Source organism: Schistocerca americana, chromosome 3 (assembly GCF_021461395.2).
Source record: "Schistocerca americana isolate TAMUIC-IGC-003095 chromosome 3, iqSchAmer2.1, whole genome shotgun sequence".
NCBI classification, from domain to species: Eukaryota; Metazoa; Arthropoda; class Insecta; order Orthoptera; family Acrididae; genus Schistocerca; species Schistocerca americana.
The window spans coordinates 266,121,542-266,144,741 of record NC_060121.1 but is presented as its reverse complement, the minus strand read 5'-3'; the positions used below and the strand labels follow the sequence as shown (position 1 = coordinate 266,144,741).

General features: G+C 37.5%; 1 protein-coding gene across 1 annotated transcript in view; it reads right to left on the bottom strand.

The window, feature by feature from the left end:
- LOC124607241 (disintegrin and metalloproteinase domain-containing protein 22) overlaps positions 1-23,200 on the bottom strand; it is a 1,086,760-nt gene that overhangs the window by 54,909 nt on the left and 1,008,651 nt on the right. Inside the window, exon 24 of the mRNA XM_047139515.1 lies at positions 21,111-21,438. Within this exon, the coding sequence (XP_046995471.1) occupies positions 21,111-21,438 (328 nt within the window). The remainder of the gene's footprint in view (positions 1-21,110; positions 21,439-23,200) is intronic.

Below are 23,200 nucleotides of genomic sequence, written 5' to 3'. Positions count from 1 at the left end.
GGATGTCCAGATACTTTTGATCACATAGTGTATCTTGATGAATAGAAGTTCTTAAGGAGGTGGTCCTGTAGGCCTGGAGAATGGGCAGGAACATTGTCCAATATAAGCAAGACATGGAGTGGCAGATTCGTATCAAGCAATATTTTCTCCAAAGGACCAGACATTTCATTGATCCAATCACAAAAAGATCACGTGTCACCCAAGCCTTGTTGTTGGACCTCCACATCACATTTAACCTGCTCTTCTGGACTTTACATTTCTTGAAGGCCCATGGAGTTTCTGAATGGTTGAGCAGGTTATCATTTTGCAGTTTTTTGGCTGCATTAATTACATTTCTAAAGATTTTTTTATATTTGGTAAAGTAATTCTTAAATTCTTCAGTATTATCGAATTTGGTCTTGCTGAGGGTGAAGAGTTCTCTTTTTCTTTTTGCTGAGATGATAATATCTGGGGTTATCCACTTGGGGGATTCACTGTTATTGGAAATATTTTTTGTTTTTAAGGGGAAGTGGTAGTTGAAATAATAGCTAAAAGTATTTAGAAAAGTCTCAAATTTGTTATCTACATTATGGGAGGTGTTCATTAAGCAACATTCCAAAGTATATTACTGGACTGGCAGTGTTTTCCATACTGTTCTGGCACACCAAAAAGCAGTTGAAAATAAATTTACTTTTTAAAACCTAGACATAGCACATTCTTTGCTCTTCGGTGTTTATATTTATTACAGCGTGGTATAAGGGGCAGTCAAATGAAAACAAGACAGATGGAAAAAAGTAAATAACCTGTTTATTATTTCAGACGTAATCACTGTAACTGTTAACACATTTACCTAATTGAGAGAAGATGACCAATGCATTCATGGTGAAGTGTTTGTGGTTGCCTATGGAACCATGATTGTACCCAGATGTGCCCTTCTTTGTCTGAAGCAAGTCGATGGCCTTGAATATCTTTCTTCAGGACACCAAAAATATGGAAATTGTGTGGGAGGAGATAGGGACTGTATAGAGAATGTGTAAGGCTTTCCAGCACAGTTGCTGCAGAGCAGTCAAAATATTGACACACACTTAGTGTGAACCTGCATACACTTTAACTTTCAACTCTGAGTTAATTCTGTGCCCTGCTTTCTGTTTGTCCCCTAAATCTTTGGAAAACACTCTTGACCAAGGCTTCTCAGTGGGTGCTCTTCCTTCAGCCACCCATAGAACCAGATGTTTATTTTCCAGTTCATGAAAAAGAGAAATATGTTTGATATAAACTCACTCTCTTTCTCTCTCTCTCCCTCTCTCTCTCTCTCTCAATTCTTTCTTTCTTCAATAGTGGTGGTAACAGCTTCTGAAGGCATTAGGCCACAGAGTAAAAATTCATAGTTTCAGATGCTTACATTTTTCAAATATGAGCAAAATTAAAAAGAACAGCACTTTCTCAAAAAGTAAATGAGAATTAGTAACATTAATATTTAAGACAAACAACAATAAACGAGTTCAAGAAAGCAAGTCAAATGAAAATAAGAAATAAAATGATACATGAGAGTAAAATAATATACAGCTATAAATTAAGACTGCTGGGTGTTAAGTGTTTCAATGCCATTTTTGGCCGAATCGAGAATGGCCTTGTTTTAATTTACATTCATGAAAAAAGTACCATAAGCATTAATTAGGAATATCAAAGTGTTATTTTGCAAATTGTCTCTTGATGGAAACAAAAACATTCTGTCAAAGTATTTATGCCTATGGAGAGGGGATAAGAAGGGTGCTAGATTCAGAAAGGCACTATTATCATAAAGAGCCAGAAATAGTGCAGGATGTGGAAGTGTTTTTATGCATAAAAGTATGTAATAATATCATATGGACAACTGCAGATACTGGCACACTGCTGAAATGCATAGTGTCAAAGTAATAATGAAAATAAAGAAATAGCTGAAGGAGAAAACATGAAGTTTTGTAAATTTTTATAAGACAGACAGACCAGAAATCAACTTAGTAAGAAATTTTTTCTCTCATTTTGACTCTACAGGGTTTGAACAACATTCATTGCTACTGGTACAGAAGCAAACATCCTGCCCAAGCAGAGCTGTAAATTCTTAAGGACAGTGGCTAAGATCAGAAATAGAAACAGGAGCAATAATTCAGACAAAGACAAAGTGGAAAAAAAATCACAATCTGAAGAAGATTTTTACTTGTGAAGTGCTGAAGCTGATACAGAAAATTCTGTAGACTGATGTACATAAGAAAAGATGCTAGACTTTTACAGTATTCCACATTTACAACTATATTTACATTGTCACCATACGGTATGTAACAGAGGATACATAGTGTACCAGAATAAGTTCCTGCACTTACTGTTCCATTTGGAGACAGTATACTGAAAGTAAGATCATTAGCAGCCCTCCATATGAGCCTGAATTTATGTAATATTACCACTGTAGTCTTTATACAACATAATACTGGATGAAGTAATATGTTTCTTGGCTTGTATTGCAACATGAACTCTTGAAAATCTGAGAGTAAAGTTCTCCATGACACATAACACCTTTCATGAGGTATTGACGATATAATGAAGAGGTATCACGTCCCAACAGTTATTGTTGTTTTCTTTTTCCGTGCTGGTAGTGCAAGTGCAGTTTCTCATAATTCCCAACAACCCTGACCAACAGTCAGGAGTTGTTTCAATATGTAGAAATCCAGAGAAGTTTCATGATAAACTTTCAGCTTTACACCAGGAGGAAATATGTTTAGCTGAAATGTAATATGCTTGTACAAGTTGTTGATAGTGGCCGACTTCATACGTCTATGTCTACATCTACGTGATTACTCTGCTATTCACAATAAAGTGCCTGGCAGAGGGTTCAATGAATCTCTACCGTTCCACTCTCGAACGGGACACGGGAAAAACGAGCACTTAAATTTTTCTCTGTGCGCCCTGATTTCTCTTATTCATTCTCCCTATGTAGGTGGGTGGCAACAGAATGTTTCGCAATCGGAGGAGAAAACTGGTGATTGAAATCTCATGAGAAGATCCCGTCGCAACACAAAATTCCTTTGTTTTAATGTTTGCCATTCCAATTCACTATCAGCTCACATACACCAGTGTGGTGTATTAATAATTTGACAGGACATGTAAAATGATCTAAGAATATGTTTTAAACTAGCAATAATTTATGTTTTCCTATTAAAAGCCATCACCCAACAAACACTAAACATTATTACAGTGCAAATGCTCTTTCTCTAATGATTTTTTGAAACTGTTTCTTATGAAAGATTCATATCGTATTGTAAATGGTACAGCTATCTGAATCACTGCTCATCTACATTATTCAAGAAGGTGTGAAACTTGGGTGACCACTCACTGAAAAGTAGAAGCGTTAAGTTGTTGAGAGCAGACACAAAAAAGAAAGAAAACTTGCTAGCTTTTGGAGTAATTCATTCTCAAGTTAGGATACAAATACACATTTCCCCACTTGGCACCAACTGGATGCACAATGGCTTGTGCCACTGTGTGTCCAGGCGGAACCATGTAGGAGCATAAATGCGTGTGTGTGTGTGTGTGTGTGTGTGTGTGTGTGTGTGTGTGCAAGTATGTACCCTTGCTCAAAAATGATTACTCCGAAAGTCAGCAAGTTTTCTTTCTTTTTTGTGTGCAGCTGTTGATGACAATGGTTCTGTTTCTCGGTGGTTGGTATCCCTTACTCCTAATGGAAACTATTTCAAGATAACAGTTAATTTAAGATAAAAATACAATTAAGCAAAAAAGCTATTCTGAGATTAAAAATTTAAAGGGACTCTAATTACTAATTAAATTAATTAACTCCAATTGTATCAGCTTTTCTGAACCTGTTCCTGGTTCATTCAAATATTAAAACTGGTAGTTAATAGAGTTTCTTGACATAGAGTTGAGCAATTAAATAACAAGCTTAAAAACAATCTAATTTGCTGTATTTTGATCAATTGTATTTATGACATGAATAAAATGCATATTTGAACCATCAGATGCTTTTATTTTAAACCCAAATAACTATTGGTTTCAGTCTTGGACCAACCTCAGTGATAATGGTTAAAATAGTTTAAGCCACCATATTGCATTAGTCATTACTGAAAATGTGTAGTGCACGCCATGAATGTAAATATATGACACAGCACTTTAGAAGCAAACATACAAATACAAAATGTATACAACGCAATACTTATTGCTCTGTATATATTTTGTATTCATATGTTTGCTTCTAAAGCCCTGCATCATATATTTACGTTAATGGCATGCACTACAAATTTTAAATAATGCCTAATGCAGTATGGTGGCTTAATCCATTTTAACCCTTATCTGTGAAGATGGTCCAAGACTGAAATCGGTAGATATTTAGGTTTAAAATAAAAGCAGCTCATGGTTCAAATATGAATTTATACATTACTTCTAAAAATGTTATGTACGACATCCTGCCACTTCTTAGCAATTTCATCATATAGTGTTCTTAAATTCTGGAGGCTTGTCAACAAAATATCTGTGCTAAGATCTCCTAAGGTGTCCTAATTAATGAAATCCTTTTCCATTCAGAGAATTCCACATTGATCACTATAACTGGTTACTTTAAGGGCAAGTATGAAAGACTAGCCAAAGAACAGTTAATAATATATAATAATATATTTAGCTTCAGGTATCCATGTTTATCAAGTTGTCATCAACCGAAGGGTGTCATGATTGTTGCATGTGAACTGTGATTTAAATCTTTATGTCCTTACCCTAAATGACAGTCTGTGTTGTCGTTTGGTAACAGTCCTGCAGAGTGCCAACCCAATGCCACAAACATCTGTTATTGTGTTCATTGTGCCTACTAACCTACTAACTGCAGAAGCTTCAGTTCTACCAAGCACTGGATAGGACATTTACTGAAGCCTTGTTTAAAGAACTATACTCGTCTTCACTTTAAATGATAGATATAAAATCTGGGGCTGTTGTTGGGAACATTGTTCCCACCTCATTTGTCAGTTGTGGACATTTGTAACTAATTTCTCCAGTTTGTTAACTGTGAACATATTTGTGTCAGTCAATCTATGAACAGTAAACCATCATAATAACTAAACCTTTGAACTCATGACATACAGACAGTATTATCATCTTCAAATGCCAGCACAGTTTTAAGGTTTCATATGGTGTTAGTTGTCATGTTCGTACAATGTGAACTGTGTCACCAACATCAGCTCAAATGGGATATAAAGTTTGAATGAAAAAACTTATCCCAACAAGTGTAAATTGATTTCTTTGTTGTCATGTGACATACACTGAGCTATTGATGATTTATGACTACCTGGCCTACCAGTAAACATAGTTGTGTAGTCATCACGTAACCCCTAACTGCTTGTCTGTCAGTAGGTAGTCATTACTTGAGTATGATAGGAAAATTAAAAACATGTATTGGTATTTCAATATGGATAGGTTACAGGAGCTGAGAAAGGTAGGGCCTCTATTTTGTAAATGATTACACCTATACAGTTGAAGTAAGTGAGATAAGAACTGGAATGGAAATTGAAATGTGTTGGTACATGATACACATGATGCCGTAAAGATGTTGACTCCACAATAAAAAGGTGATCAGTCTCTCTTCACTCATATATGTGATCTATAGAATACAGTTCCCTTGTGAACTTGGTGTACCTGACAATCCTGCATTTCTTTCATGATGGCAATGATATTTTTCCTGTCAACAACACACCTACCAGCTATGTACACCATGTGACAAATGCTTTGATGAACTCAGTGCAGATTTTCATCTTGAACGGCTTTCAGACTCATCTAATTTCATTTATATTCAGCATTCATGAGACTTAATGGTATTAAAGATACAATCATATGATACATCCTTGCACCATCGAGTTAACTTGCCAATATCTCATTACAGTGGAGTCACACAACCATCACTAAACAGAAAGGTAAAGCTATATATGATTCAGTGATTGTATAACATTTCCTCCAAGTAAATATTATCTGTTCTTATGTTTTTATCATCACATTTGTAAAAATAATCAACACAGTAGTTATCATTTGTTTGGTTTTGAATATGCTGCGTGAGTGATTTAAGAATCTCAGTACCAGATTCTGGTAATCACTTATGGCATATACATTCTGTTAAAGGCTACTGTATCCTCTTTTCATTTACACTGCACCTACATATTAATCCAGGTATTCACCGAAAGGCCATTGTTTTAAAATGAACTCTATAATTTTGTAACAGTGCTGACACAGGAAGAGCAGAGTTGACACCAAGCTATACAGATAGCAGACTTCTTTGTCAATTCAAATGTTAGAGTGATTAAAAAAACACTCAATAAAGTTTTTATCTAAACACATAAAAACTGAGACCAAGAACAGTGACTTGGGAGCATTCCTAAGACGTGACATAATGTAAGGAAATCATGTTCTTAGATACAATACTTTGGCATATTTTCTGTTTCTGATTTATAAAAATGGCAAACTGCTAATGACAAGGTACTGGACAGTATCATTTTATCTACAAACTGAGCAGCAAGAAATAAAAAGTAAAGATTAGGTATAGGTAGACAGAGTGAGAAAGGACTAAGTTATTATTATGTCTGTTGCAAGACTAGAAAACAGAATGACTGTGCTTCCACATTTTACTGTATGCAGCATGAATTATGATGATATTCACAACACTATAAATTAGAAAGCCTACAGTGGAGGTGATCTCAAAAATTAAAATGGGGCAAAGAATCATCCAATTCTTCTAAGAAACTTAATGAAAAACAATTCATGCATTTTCCCACTCTTTTACTGTTTACTTTGGTAAGTTCCAGAAAGAATGAAATATAACCTGAAGAAATTAAATGAGTAGTTGTAACTAATTTAGGAGCAAAGGTAGCAATTCATCAAATAGTAGATGCAAGTGTCATTGACAGGTACATAAACAAGACTAGAAACTTCGCTAGATTTAGGATGACTCCTTTTTAAAGTTAAAGTACATGTATGGGCGTGTGTGGTGCATGGACAACTGCAGCTCTGCAGGTTGATTTGGATGGGTGTTCAGCCCACTACAGCTTTCCTCAGTCTGCTAAAGAGATCCACAAAGTAGTCAGGCAATAACTTTTTATTTCTTTAAGCTCAAACACCAATCAACTGAAAAATCTAAGTCAATACAAAGACTACTCATACAAATCGAAGAGTAAAGCAGATTGTTTGTGTGAGTGTTGCCACTGGATAATGTTGTGCTTGACTGTGCATTCACAGATGTTCTTCTCATGATTCCCACAGGTGGTTGTTTTGGGTAGAGTTGGAGAGGGAGAAACAAGGCAAGAGGGTTGGGAAAGGGCAGCTGAAGGTTCAAAGGAAGACAGCAAATGTGTGGGATCAGAATGTGGGCGGTACAGGTAACAGGCATAAACGATACGAATAGGACACACAGGGACTGGAACCGATGAGTTCATGCAGTGCAAAATGATGATGATGTGGAGGAGTGGATTTTGGGGGAGTGAAAGAACACAGTCAAGGGATGGAGAGGCTATGAGTGGAGGATGAGTGAAGTTAGTCCTTGGTGAGATGGAGGTGGGTGTGAGGATTAGCAGAAATTGAGGCCTGAAAATCATGGGAATGAAGGATATGTTGCAAGGACACATGGGTCATGAATCAAACACTGAAACTCGGTACATTGTGCTCAGCAGCATATTCTACCATTGGGTGGGCAATTCTGCCCCTGGCCACAGTCTGGCTGCCGCCATTCATTTAGGTGGACAGCTGGTTGGTGATCAGGTTACAACACTGTATGTTTATGGTTTATCTAAATTTTTTATCATTTTTTGCTTTAAAATTTTTGGATATTGGTACTATAATTTCTGTATATGTAAAGTGTGCTATACTGGAGGTTGAAGTTCTTTGCACTGTATATGAGTAATGTATGTAAAATACTATGTAAATTGTTTATTACATTAAATAATTTTATGATGACATTTTGTATTTAAAAATATTTGTTTGTATAAACTGTTCATGCTGATTCAAATTTGACAATTGTAAGAAATGGTCACGCTTAGGAACAATGTAAGAAATAGGTGTTATGTAAAAGCCAGTGTGCTTTTGTTAGAAACAAAAGTGGCCCTGGGGAGTGGAAAAGGTGGCAAGGGCAAATTGGCACACTACCTAGAGCAAGTGTGGGAAGTAAGTCATACAGTCTGTAGGCACTAGTGATTGAGGCAACACCATTGTGGAGCAGGAGAAGCTTTGCCTGCAAATTTTCACAAAAATGCCTCGGATGAAGGCTGCAAATGGCTTGTGACATAGCTGTGAATTGTTGGGCTACTGTATTTATTTTATTTATTTATTTATTTATTTCATCTCGTATTGTGAGCACGTCACATGAGATGTGGAACGAGTCAAACATACAAAACAACAAATATACAAAAGATACAAAACAGTCTTCATTAAATATATAAAAAATGTTCTACATAACTGCATATAGTTAATACAAAGTTTAGAGGAAAAACAGATATTGTACATATAACAGCAGATTTCTTTGAGTGTTAATACAAAATTTCATGTTTTAATTTGGAGAAAAATTGCAAGCACGTTTCTTTGTTAACAAGATGGATAATTCTATCTAAATGCTATTTCCCTTTTTGCATCATAAATCTCTTCTAATGTATAAACAGACATATTTAAAAAATATTTCTTTAGTTTTGCTTTAAAAAGAGATTCATTTTCTCTTAAACATTTTATCTGGTCAGGGAGATGGTTAAAAATTTTTGTTCCTGACCATTTGACACCTCTCTGAACAACTGTCATGTTCTTAAGTTCACAATGAGGATTTTCTTTCCCTCTTGTATTATATTTGTGATAGTTCTTATTTGATGGAAATTGTGCAGGGCTCTTAATTACAAAACACATCAGCGAATATATGTACTGAGATACAGTGGTCATCAGCGAATATATGTACTGGGATACAGTGGTCATTATTTGCAGCTTTTTGAAAAGGTTACGACATGATGTCCTAGGGGGTACTCTGCACATAATTCTAATAGCCCTTTTCTGGGCCACAAAAATTTTCGGTTGCCAAAGCTAAATTTCCCCAGAAGATAATTCTGTAACACATAAAGGAGTGAAAATACCCATAGTATGCGGACTTCATAGTGGTTAAATCTCCAATGGAAGACATTATTCTGACAGCATACATAGCCGAGCTCAATTTTTTTAGGGTCTGTTGTATACGGAAGGACCAGTTCATTTTGCTATCAATATGTACTCCAAGAAATTTAGACACATCCATTCTTTCTGTTGGTTGATTTCCACAAGTTACATTTATTTCTCTCACTTTTTTTGTTTTTGTATGGAACTGGATAAAATTTGTCTTACTTGAGTTTAGAGAGAGACCATTAACACTGAACCAGTTAATCACTTCAGAGAGTGTGTTGTTAACTGACTCCTCGAAATTAACATCTGATTTTCCACTCATGAAGATGGTGGTATCGTCAGCAAAAAGAGTAAATTTGCAAGGCAGACATGCACACAATGGTAAATCATTTATAAACATCAAAAACAACAGTGGCCCTAGAATTGAGCCTTGAGGCACACCACAACTAATAGAAGTCCATTCAGACTGGGCGGAGGTATCCCTCGACTCATCTGAGCTGTTTAAAATTACTTTCTGTTTTCTTTCCTGAAGATAAGATTGCAGACAGTTACATGTGACACCCCTTATTCCAAGTAGTTTGGCTTTCTGCATGAGAATGTGGTGATCTACACAATCAAATGCCTTTGATAAGTCGCAGAAAACACCAATTCCTATCATTTTTTGATTTAGACATTCAAGTACTTCATTTGTAAGTGCATACACTGCATCCTCAGTTGAACAGCCCCTTTGAAAGCCAATCTGGCTCTTGTTGATAAGTCTGTTCATTATGAGGTGTTCAGTAATGTTATTGTGCATTAATTTTTCTAGAATTTTAGAGAAGGCTGTTAACAGTGAAATAGGGTGGTAGTGAGCTCAGCTCTATCACCCTTCTTGTGTAGGGGCTTCACAATGGCATACTTGAGTCTTTCAGGAAAAATGCCTTTTTGAAATGAAGCATCAAAAATATGGCACAGAATATCACTAAACCATTTACATGAAAATTTCAATAAATTATTGGATACATTATCTACTCCTGCAGAGTTCTTACACTTTAAAGACCAGATGACTGTTTGAATTTCCTCTACAGTGATAGGATTAATGTACATTTCTGGTATTATGTTGGAGTATGCATCCAGACATAAAGTCATAGCTTCCTCAACAGAGGGCCTACAGCCAATTTGTTGGGATACTGACAGGAAATGTTTGTTAAAAATTTCAGCCACACTTTTTTGATTTTCTATTAAGTTACCCCCCATGCCTGATTTTTAGGTCATCTGTGTTGCTTGTTTTTGTCTTTGTCTCACTTTTTATAATGTTCCAAATTGTTTTAATTTTATTATTAGATTTATCTACTTTCTCCTTATAGAAAAGGGCTTTTGACTTATGTATTACTTTCTTTAAAATTTTGCAATACAATCTATAATGATTCCATTTTTGTGTATCATTAGTTGTTCTGATGATTTGTCATTAGCATTACCAATGTTGTAAATAAAGGACCAGTCCACTAGCTGCAACTTACAGTTGAAGGATTCTTTTGCCTCTTTGTTCATTATTCTTACACATTTCCACTGGGGAGATAGTTTAACAAGAGGGTTAACACTGTAAAGAGTGATTAATTGACCATCATGGTCTGTGAGACCATTTATAACCTGGTTTACATCGATGTTCTGGTATCTACTTATATTTAAAAATACATTGTCTATCATAGTTTGGGAATCTGGTGTGATTCTAGTGGGAAAATTGATTACTGAATTCAGATTATAAGTGGACATCACATCCTGGAAGTTACTTCTATTGTTATTATCAGTCAGACAGTCTACATTAAAATCACCTAAAGCTACAATATCCTTTGTTTTTGAAAATAAACCTGGTCCATGAGACTAAAACACATTTTTTATATTTCCTGATGGTGCTCTGTAAACAGCCAGGACTATTAATGAATTGAGATTAGTTTTTATTTCAGTAGCACATGCTTCAAAATGTTGGTCCATACAGTATTTTGTAATGTCAGTTACTTTGTAGTCAAAATTTTCCTTAACATATATTGTCACTCCCCCCATTTCTTTATTTACTCTACAGTATTGGGTTGCTAAATTGTAACTTGATAAAAAAAGGCATGATGCAGTTGCTAGTAACATGGTGCTCAGTGAAGCACAATATCTGGGCATTATTTATACAGTCTTTCTCATTAATGTTGATAAGCAATTGGTCTATTTTGTTAGGGAGGCTTCTCACATTTTGATGAAAAATTGATAACCCTACCTTCTTGCAAAATTGAATGATGCCATTAAGAGAAATTGAGCCCATACAGCAAGATACTTGCAGGCTGCACTGTGGGTAATGTAGCCATCATAACTGTTTGCCACAGGCCAAGCCTACAGCCACCAGATAAGATTTTTTTTGTATTTTACTTTTTTACAGCATGAACAACTAATTTAAACTGTATTTTATTAGTGAATAATCATTCTTGAACTTATAGAAATTGGTTCATCCTGTTATTTCATCCTAATCATACACCTGTTTTACAGACTTACGAAGTGCCAAGTTAATATAATGAGGCACCATTTAAATTGTTTTTGTGTAAATAATGAGATACATGTGTGAGGGACTAAATCCTGTAGTAATGAAATTATGTCTCAGTAGTGGAAGAATGTAAATTGAATAGAGTGAATTTAAATGTAATTTTGCATCATAAAGTTAAAGTGTTCATAAATATTTTCATCTTTAGCAATACTTAAAGAAAAGTTTCTTTGTTGTTTCACTAAAAGGCGTAATGAAAATTTTAGTTATAGTGATAACACCACCATGCTTTAGTACAGTAAAGAGAAACAAAGTCACACTATTCTTGTTTTAAAAGTTTTCTTAACTATTGCAAAGTGTTATAGTAAAAGTTTGCTTATGTAAAATTCAGTCAGAGTGAACCTAAGTTACTAGAATCTGTTAAATGACTATAAAGAGTTAGTTCAAAGAGTAATAGCTTTTCAAAGTAAATTCCAGTAAGAAAGAGGTTTTCTTGAAGTGAAATGTTCAATTTAAAAAGTGTGTGCTTTGGTGTCTAAGTATTTTAGTATTTAAGTTTGTTGGTTATGGAAAGTGGTCCCCCCTGGCCAAATTTTTTTAGCTTCCTTGAAGTTACCTACTGGGCTTTTTCTCTTTTAGAAACGTAATGTATAAGGGTGTAGTAGTCAAATAATTCCAGTGTGTGTACCACCAATATTTATGTGGAGTAATATTTATTTGAAGAAGAAACTGAAACAGTAGCAAGAAAGTAGGCAAAATTCATACGTCTGTTTTTCCAATACTTCACCTTTTTATTGCCTGGATTGGCTGGTGACCGTTAGTACATATTTTAAACCACTAAACGAACTTGGAACTGAGTTGTATGAGCTTCAATATAATAGTACTCATACTGCATTTCTTCCTAACCACTGAGTAAGATCTTAGGAACAGAATTGAATAGTCTGATTTACATATCCATTAGCCACAACACACAGTCAAAGCCTTTAAAAAGGGTAACTCTGTTGATTAGCTTTTCCTATTAACAGGACTATCCTCCCATAGAGTATTTTATTCAGAAACTAAACTAAATTTAGTAAGAGGGTTATACGTGGCAACATAGAGACACGGTTTTCTGTTATTTAGGTAAAGGCATACTAAATGACAATAGCAGCAATAGGGTCATAAGGCCCACATAAAATGCTGTGCACAAAAAAATGTAGTGGAGCTGGTATATAACATGGTGGCTTTCACAGGCAGCCTTGCACCTGATGTGATAGGATAAGCCTGTGACTGGACTGCAATTGGAAATGCTGGATGGATGAACTGGCAGGTCTTGTACTTAGGCCTTCCATAAGGATACGATCAATGTGGCAAGGAGTTGGAAGCAGATGTGGTATAAGGATAGACTAGAGTGGCGGAACAACACTTTAGGAGGGGTTGGGAAAAATTTTTGTTACAATGTTCCACATTTTCAGGCAAGATGATACATAGTCAAAATCTGGTGAAGGATTAGGTTCAGTTGTTCCAGTTCAGAATGATATTGGATGATGAGGTGGGTACTCATTTGCAGCTGGTTTTTGGGGGTGATGGGAAGATTAGGGTCTATGAGGATATGTCATGAGAAATCTGTCTGCAGACTAGTTTTGGGGGATAGTGTCTGTCTGTGAATGGCTTAGAAATACCTTCAGATTACTGAGCAAGGGAATTATCTTCACTGAAGATGTTCTGTGTATGAGTGGCTAGACTATATGGAAGTGTTTTTTTGATATGGAAGGGGTGACAACTGTCAAAATGAACAAACTGTTGATGATTATTGGATTTGATATGGACAGTGGTATGGATGGAGCCATCATAGAGGGGATGACAACATCCAGGAAGATGCCTCATTGGGCTGTGGAGGTCCATGTAAAGAAAATTGGAGAGAAGATTTAAGACTGCAGCAATGAGAGGTGGGTGTTTCACCCTGGGTCCTATTGAAGATATCATCAATGAAACTGAATCAGACATTGGGTTTGGGGTTTTTGAAGGCCAGGAGGACTTCCATCAGATGGCCCATAAACAGACTGGCATAGCAGGGAGCCAAGCAAATACCCATGGCCATGACACGGATTTGTTTGTATATCTTTTCGTCAAAGGCAAAACTGTTATGTGTGAGTATATAATTAGTTAGATGTATGAGAAATGAAATGGTGGTTTTGGATTTAGAAGGACATGCGAGATGTAATGTTCAATAGCAGCAAGGCTAAGGGCATGGGAGATTTGGGTGTATAGGGAGGTGGTATTAACAGCAATGATGGTAATGGGGTTGTATGGCTGGGAGTGGTGTTGGAAGTGGTTCATATCTTTAATATGATGGGCAAGGCTGTGACCAATTGGTTGGTGTTGGTTGACAAGAGCAAAGATTATTTCAATGGGACCACAGTAACCAGCAACAATGGGACATCAGGATTTCCATTTTATGGATTTTGACATATTGATCTTGCCTCAGCACCAGCTATTCTGCATTATATAGATGGGAGTTGTCTTTGCAACACATCCTTCATTCCTGTAATCCTATTGGCCTCAAACTTCACTAACCCCCTGCACCACAACCAACTCCACCCTGCCTGATGACCCTAACTTCACTCACCATGCACCCAAACCATCTTCCACAGTCTTCCCATCCTCTTTTCTATCATTCCCTCCCAGTCCACTCCTCCACATGACTCTCATTGTGCTCAGCACAAGCTCACTGGTGCCAGTCCCCATGGGTCACATTTCTATCTCCTGCACCTGCTCCCTCACCCTCCTGCATTCTGATCATGTACACCTGCTATTTCCTCCTGAGCTGTTAGCCAACCTTCTCAAACTTTCCATCCCACTCCCCACCTACTTTCTTCCCTCTCTCACTCTGCCTGACACAATTCCTAACCCCAGTCAACCTGCAGAACTGCAGCCCTGGCACTGTGTATTCAGCTGGTACCAAGCAGCTTTACAAGTATGTGTGTGTGTGTGTGTGTGTGTGTGTGTGTGAGAGAGAGAGAGAGAGAGAGAGAGAGAGAGAGAGAGAGAGAGAGAGAGACAGCACATGTATGTGCACCCATGCTTACATATGTGTATCTGTGTGGGTGTCTGTACTCTAGCTAAAAAAGGATTTGTCTGAAAGCTAGCAGAGTTTTCAGTCTTGTTTATGTGCCTGCTGATGACTCAACATCTCCCCTATTTAGTTAGTTGTTATTTCTACTCACAAATTATTTATATCCTGTCAGAACTTTCCATATTGTATTCAAAATGAGAGGTTCGTGATATAGTGAACCAAATTTTCAATTAGTAACTTTCTTTATTCTGAAATGTTGCTGCTGCAGATCTCTGTAGACAGTGAATGGAAGCTAACAGCATGTATACTGTGTTTTATTTGTACTATACATCCAACATCAACTTTCAACTATGAACAAATGTTTGATTTTCTCAAGTATGAGCTTCATTTGTAATCCTTGTTATCTTTTAGCTACTTACGCCTTGCTCAGTGATTAAGGGTTCTGGAAGGTAGAAGAGCAAATTGAGTGAATGTATTTCAAACTTTTACACGTATTCATGAATGCTCATAAACATTCAATTTGTATCAGGCAAAAGTCAAACAATGGAAAATCCAGGATGGAATGTAACAATACGAGAGAAAGAAAGTTGCTACTGACCATACAGCGGAGGTGCTGAGCTGTGATAGGCACCATAAAAAGATTCACACAATCATAGCTTTTGGCCATTAAAGCCTTTGTCAGCAGTAGACACACATACACACACGCACACACACAGTCACACAAGTGCAACATGCACACACATCTGCAGTCTCAGAGAGCTGAAACTACACTGCGAGCAGCAGCACCAGTGCACGATGGGAGTGGCAACTGGGTAGGGGTAAGGAGGAGGCTGGGGCAGGGAGGGGGAGGGGTAGTATGGTGGGAGTGGAGGACTGTTGCAGTTTAGATGGAGGGTAGGAGAGAAGGTGTGGACGGGGGAGGGGGGTAAGTAGCAGAAAGGAGAGAAATAAAAATAAAATTAAGAATAAAAGAAATTAAAAGACTGGGTGTGGTGGTGAAATGACGTCTGTGTAGTGCTCGAATGGGAACAGGGAGGGGGCTGGATGGGTGAGGACAGTGACTAACGAAGGTTGAGGCCATGAGGGTTACCAGAACGTAGGATGTATTGCAGGGAAAGTTTCCACCTGCGCAATTCAGAAAAGCAGGTGTTGGTGGGAAGGATCCATATGGCACAGACTGTGAAGCAGTCATTGAGATGAGGGGTATCATGTTTGGCAGCGTGTTCAGCTACAGGGTGGTCCACTTGTTTTTTGGCCACAGTTTGTCGGTGGCTGTTAATGCAGACAGACAGCTTGTTGGTTGTCACGCCTACATAGAATGCAGCACAGTGGTTGCAGCTTAGCTTGTAGATCACATGACTGGTTTGACAGGTAGTCCTGCCTTTGATGTGATAGGTAATGTTAGTGACAGGATAGCAGTAGGTGGCTGTATGGGACAGGTCTTGCATATAGGTCCCGTACAGCCACCTTCTGCCATCCTGTCACTAACATTACCTATCACATCAAAGGCAGGGCTACCTGTGAAACCAGTCACGTGATCTACAAGCTAAGCTGCAACCACTGTGCTGCATTCTATGTAGGCGTGACAACCAACAAGCTGTCTGTCTGCATGAACGGCCACCGACAGACTGTGGCCAAAAAACAAGTGGACCACCCTGTAGCTGAACACGCTGCCAAACATGATACCCCTCATCTCAATGACTGCTTCACAGCCTGTGCCTTATGGATCCTTCCCACCAACACCAGCTTTTCTGAATTGCGCAGGTGGAAACTTTCCCTGCAATACATCCTACGTTCCGGTAACCCTCCTGGCCTCAACCTTCATTAGTCACTGTCCTCACCCATCCAGCCCCCTCCATGTTCCCATTCCAGCACTACACAGCCGTCATTTCACCACCACACCCAGTGGTCTTTTAATTTCTTTTATTTTTATTTATCTCCTTTTGCTACTTACCCCCACCCCCCTCCGCAGCTTCTCTCCTACCCTCTGTCTAAACTGCAACACTCCTCCACTCCCACCATACTACCCCTCCCCCTCCCTGCCCCAGCCTCCTCCTTACCCCCAGCCAGTCACCACTCCCATCATGCACTGGTGCTGCTACTCGCAGTGTAGTTACAGCTATCTGAGACTGCAGATGTGTGCAAGTTGCGCTTGTGTGAGTGTGTGTGTGTGCATGTATGTATGTGTGTGTACTGCTGACAAAGACCTTAATGGCTGAAAGCTATGATTGTGTGAATCTTTTTATTGTGCCTATCGCAGCTCAGCATCTCTGCTGTAAGGTGAGTATCAACTTTCCTTCTCTCTTATTTTTACAATTTGTATTAGGGATTTATCACTTCTTTCCCTTCTGGGAGTGATTCGTGTCATGAAAAAATATGAAGTTGCATCAACGTACAGAGTCCTTATTAAATGTTTGTTGCCCCTGTAACCGGTTGCGTAAGTCAGTTCAAAGTTCGGAGGAAGGCATGTGCATTCCATACCAATACGGCCATACCTAGTAAAGGACTCTGGAGTTCAAACAAGACTTCAGGTTGAGGCCAGCTTTACTTTCTCCTTTTTTACTATTCCAAGTGGTATGCAACTGACATTAGGATGTGGAAATAAGCATGCGTGATGGATAAGATGAGTAGCTCATATCAGTGTAACAACAGGGTGTGCACGCGCCGGGACAACCAGGAAATCAGGGAAAAGCCCAGGAATATTTTTATCTGGGAGAAAACTGGAAAATACCTGGGAATTTTTTAGAATTCCAGAAATTTTTTCATTGTCTTAGTCCTCAGTTAATTTTGTATAATTTTGACTGGTGAGAACCGATAGTCTAACAAATAATTTTACTATATCCCACTACTGCAGAATAATACTCTGGCAATAAAAGGTAAATGAGAGAATACAACAAAAATAAAACTTAATTGCAAAGGAAATGTGCCATTTACAACAACAAAACACAGTGCACACACAAGCACCTGGCAAAAGAGAAATGTGTCAAAGGCTTTAGGTCGAAGACTACGGAATATTTCCTAGCAGCAAACTGCTTCTGATGAGCATGATGTCACAACTGTTTACAGCAAGTTTGTTTTGAGCAGTTGCCAGCGGGCTCATGCCATGCGCAGATCAGTTGCATATGAGCAGTACCTTCTCCCACTTCTGACTACTTGAAGCGTGACTGCAGTAGTAGCAAGACGCAGTTACGCTACCCACAAAAATTTTTCTAGTGCACCCAAGCTGACAGATTGCTGTTACTTCTGGATTTTTGTGGGGAGGGGAATAGTGGCCTGAGTTCACGTTTAGGGATTTTGCTGCTTCCTCTTCATTTACAGTTCACACATCAAATGAAAACAAAACAGACTTCTGTGGCCGGCAGCTTTTCTGTGGCCGGCAGCTATCAAGTGAATTAAAATACATTCACATAATTACATAAGGCTAAAATATGTTATTAGTTTCAGTTTTGTGATTTTATTTTATTTCATTGGCAGTCAAGCATGAATTGCCTTGCACGACAATGACGTTATTTTTTTCAGTTTCCTAAATAAATGTGGCTTTTATTAATCTTTTCTGGAGTTGCAGTCAATTTATAAGGAACGAAGTGCTTAATGCCACACTATTGGTCACTTTCAACTCTTCACTGAATTTCAAGTGCACATTTTTATCTTCTGGTATGTATGGCATTATGCCATAATAAACATGAAACAATAAAGTACTGGTACTCTAAGAAAATTTTCATCCTGGAAAGTGCACTGAAAAGCTTAATATCAAGTTGAGGCCTACTTCATTGTGAGTCTGGACATATGAATGTGTCTTTGAAACCAAATTATAAATTTTAGTATGACTTATGAAATTCCTATGCTAATGGAGTATCCTCTGATGTCCTATTTCTTTTATGAAATCAAATAAGCTCTCTTAATGCTACACAACATATGGACTTCCTATGTCATCATAGCTGCTTACACGCAGTAACGCCTGTTTTCTAGCGCTCTCTTGCTGCTGCTGAAATGGACCCTTGTCTAAGAGGTCACGGGAAAATATTGTGAATGGTTCTTTGAAAAGCATTATTTTCAAAGGAAAATTCCTTTTACACAAGATGAATCATGTTATGCGTGAGAATGTGCAATGAATTTCGTAAATCACAGAGTGTTTGACTCTCATTTAAAACTTAACACATTGAGTACATGTCATTGTTTAAAATTTTACTGGCACATTTGTGTGACATATCTTAAATTGTCACATACACTAGAAAGGCCAATATTATATGTGAGCCGCGCAGTTACACCACACGGTCTAAGGCACCTTGCCACGGTTTGTGTGGCTCCCCCTTTCGGTGGTTCAAAACCTCTCATGCATGAATGTGTGTGTTGTCTTTAGCATAAGTTAGATTAAGTAGTGTGTAAGCCTATGGATCAATGACCTCAGCAGTTTGGTCAATTGGAACTTACCACAAATTTCCAAATTTTTTATTATATGTGACAGCTTGGCTTTTCTTGTAGCTACACAAAGTTAAACCATTAACTTTTCCTATTTATGTGTTCATGCTACTTAACAGAGATGTTGCTACTGGCTAACTACATTGCATGTCCTATGCTCTAAATACCTGCTGACATGTGACATGAGTTACAACTGGCTTACAAATGCGGATTGCGATCTCAGTTTCAATGCTTCAGAAACTAACATACTGTGTTTGGTGGAATTCGAACTTATACTTTCATAATACAAAAATATGCGGCATATCATAATATGAAAATATGCAGTGTACATCTTGCTGCATGTCAAAGATCTTTCCAAAACATGTTTCTTTCCCCCCCCCCCCCCCCCCCCCCCCCCCCTTTGCTGAGTTTTGTTTTTAAAGTGCTGGGAAGTACTATTCTGTTGCATAAAACGTTTACCATTCAGAGGATGGATATTTTTACTATTCCCAGGGAAAGTGCACTGTTGCTTATCATGGAGAGAGCGTATTTTCATCCTGCAACAGGTGCATTTTCACATGGGGAAAAGTGCGTTTTTAACTGGGAGATCCGGGAAAAATTCGGGAATTTTTTTTCTTGTCCTCGTATACACTTTGAACAAGGAGACAGGATACTCTGATCCCTACTGTACCAATCTGTTATTACTATGTCCGGTGCCACCAACATAAACATATTTAACCTCTTCTCTTGATTAGAATGATAAAATATCTTAAGATGATACTGAATTAATTCTTTGTGTGAATGGTATTAGTGTCATTTACTAAATAAATTAACTGATTGTAGCTGACATACTGTTTACAATAATTGAATAAAGGAGAGTATGATGTGGAGATGAATGAGCAAATGGAAACAGCAGGAGAAAGTGGGATGGAAGTTGTAAATAGGACACTCATGATATGAAAAACAAAATTACACAGGCCTCAAAAGAGGTGCTGAATCGGATATATGTTCAGTGCTGACAGAAAAATAGCAGCTTGGTATTTTCATTCTGGCTTCTATCCATATCTCGATGCACCACTGCATAAGTAACACAACAAAATCTCAGGGTGGTGATTTTGATAGGCTCCATGTAACCAATAGAAATCATATTTTGAGAGTGTGGTGACACTGCATTTGTGTGGAAGTTAACAGGAGGAATGGAAAAACATGAGATCTTGATTTAATGTTTGCAGTCTTATAAGCAACACAATAGATTCAGTATTCATTGTTTCTGATTTCATACTGACGAAACTGAGAACAACAGAGCAGTACTTAACAAGACACAAATCAGGCTATTGAATTTATAGCCAAAGCAGCTAAAAAGAAATTTACTGAATCATTTCAACAATATACAGCATTGGGAAAAAAAGAAACATCAAAGATGAGTATACAAAAAGACCATGAGAAAATTTTGCAACATGATGATGATGATAATTGTCAGAATAGATGTAGTAAAAATTATGATGACTTGTAATGATGCAAGCCATAAAGAAGTAACTGTATTAAGTGTCGTGGGATTGTGCAGGGTGAACTGTAAACTAGGTAAGAATTAAAACAGCTACTTACTTACTGTCACCATAACTGGAACAACTAGAAAGAAATAAGAGAGACAAAAATGATGGATCTCAATCTTTAAAGTGCAGCCTCATCTCAGGACCTATAGCCAAGGTTGTGAAGAGAAAATTTTTAGTTAAGGTGTACAGCTCTGGTAGAGAGGTGGGGATAATCAGTATAAAACTTGTATGAAAGAAATGTCAGTTTTGACGATTTTAGATTAGTCATACTGCTTACAGTTTGCTTTAGCCATGCTACGGTGTTCCAGCTGTGGTGACTAAGTAGGTGTTCATCTTCTGTTCCACAGTAGCTGTTCATACTTATTTTTTACTTTTAGTGGAAAATGGTTTAAAATGTGGTTAGATATTTAAGATAATTCTTCATTCACTCTATGAAATGAGTATATTTCATAACTAAGAAAGGAAATAGAAATTTACTTACGCCTGTGGTTCATTACATGAAGCAGCAGCAGACTCAAGGCGATAGTGACGGTCTGCTTCTGTTTCAGACATTCGAATGTCCTCTGATCCACTGGGACTCATATGCCTTGTTGAATGATGTTCTAGTTGCCGGATAAGGTCTTCAAGGTTTCGAATACGAATTGGTCCACATGGTGGAACTTCATCATCTTCATCTTCCTCAGGGGGAGGTGGAGGATGTGCGTGATGATGAACACCTTCAACCATCACCGTGTGTGTCTGAGGCACTGCATCGCAGACTTTCTCCTGACTACCTGATCGCTTGTATTCACCATAGGCTGCAGTGACTTCTGAAAAATAACAGATATTCATTTAATACTTGTGTGAAACTTCTGAACACACTAAATACTTGGGTTTTTGTTGTTGTTTCATGTCCAAAGACTCGTCTGACGTGGCTCTCCTGCTAGTCTATCTTGTGATTTTTATATCTGCGTAACACTGCAGTCCACATCTATTTGAACCTGGCTACTGTACTCAAACCTTGGTCTTCCACTACAATTTGTTCCTTCCCTCCCCACACCTCCTCATATTACCAAAGTGGCAATTCATTTGTACCTCAGAGTGTGTCCTATCAACCAATCCCTTCTTTTAGGCAAGTTGTGCATTAAATTTATTTTTTCTCTAATTTGATTCAGTACCTTCTCATTAGTTATCTGATCTACCATCTAATCTGTAATGAGGTTTTAATTAGAAGACCAAAAGGCTGCAAACAGAGGAAAGATGAGAATAAGGTGCAAAGAAATGATATTTGCATGAAAGTGTCAAACGAGACAAATGTAAGTAAAACTGTAAACATAAAATTGGAATAATGCATATATAAGCAGAAACAATCTAGGAAAATAAGTATATGAAATGAAAAGGGAAATAAAAGTTGCATCTGAGGATGAAGCAGTGAGTGAAATTTTTAGTGTATTTTGTGATTATTAATTGAGCAGTTCACATGAGGAAGAGAGACTCATAAACCTTTGAAAAAAAGTTCAGTCATAATTACTGAGTAGAGAGATGGCAGAATATCTGAATGCAGATAACATCTGTTTACACTTATATAGTCAAAGTGCTGTGGTAAGTGATGTCTGTGATGTACTAAGAACAACTAATGGATGGAAAGTTTGCACAGTTTGAATTAATAGTAATAAGTTATTCTACTACTGCCCTGGTCTTTGTCAACATTGCTTTCATAAACAGAAACAACATGTAGCATGCTGAAAGTATAACTTATACAGTTCTCTGGAAGTGTTAATATTGCTCTGCCATATGGTTCATATCTAAGCTAATCTTACAAAGAAACAGTTACATGTGAAAGTACCCACAAAATCTAGAATTATGTTGTAATAACTGTGTTTTTCAATACATCCAAAAAAGTCCTTAAATGTCATACAAGGGCAGCGGGACAACAGATATTAGTATATATTTAAAATAAAAATTGAAACAATGAATTCATTAAATTGGAACAAGAAAAGGCTCACACCTGATCTCTCTTGTTATAACATTGTTATTAAAACAATGGACACAAAAACTACATAATTTTGAATATTAAACAATGGAAAATCTAGGATTGAATAAAGACAATATTATGAAAAGGATATGCTGAGTCACAGACAGGCACAATTAAAAGACAACTAAACACATAAGCTTTTGGCCAAAAGGCATTTTTCTGGATAAGACAACATAAACACACACATTCACACAAATGTGGCTCACAGACACATGACCACTGTCTCCAGTTGCTGAGGCCAGAGTCGACCTCGGCAGCCAGAAACAGAAGACGTGTGTGTGAGTTGTGTTTATGTGAATGTGTATGTGTTTTGTGTGTGCGTGTTGTCTATTTCAGAAGAAGGCCAAAGCTAACTTTATCAACAGTCTTTTTGTTGTGCCTGTCTGTGATCTAGCATGTCCACTACATGGTGAGTGGCAATGTATCCTTTTTCATAATTCTGAATATATTTATTTTGATCACATTTAAACCTTACTTGTTTGCAGACCTATGTTGTGTATTCTTTTTAATTTTTGAGTAGGAGGTAATGTTTTACATTTGCCTGTGTGGGAGAGGAG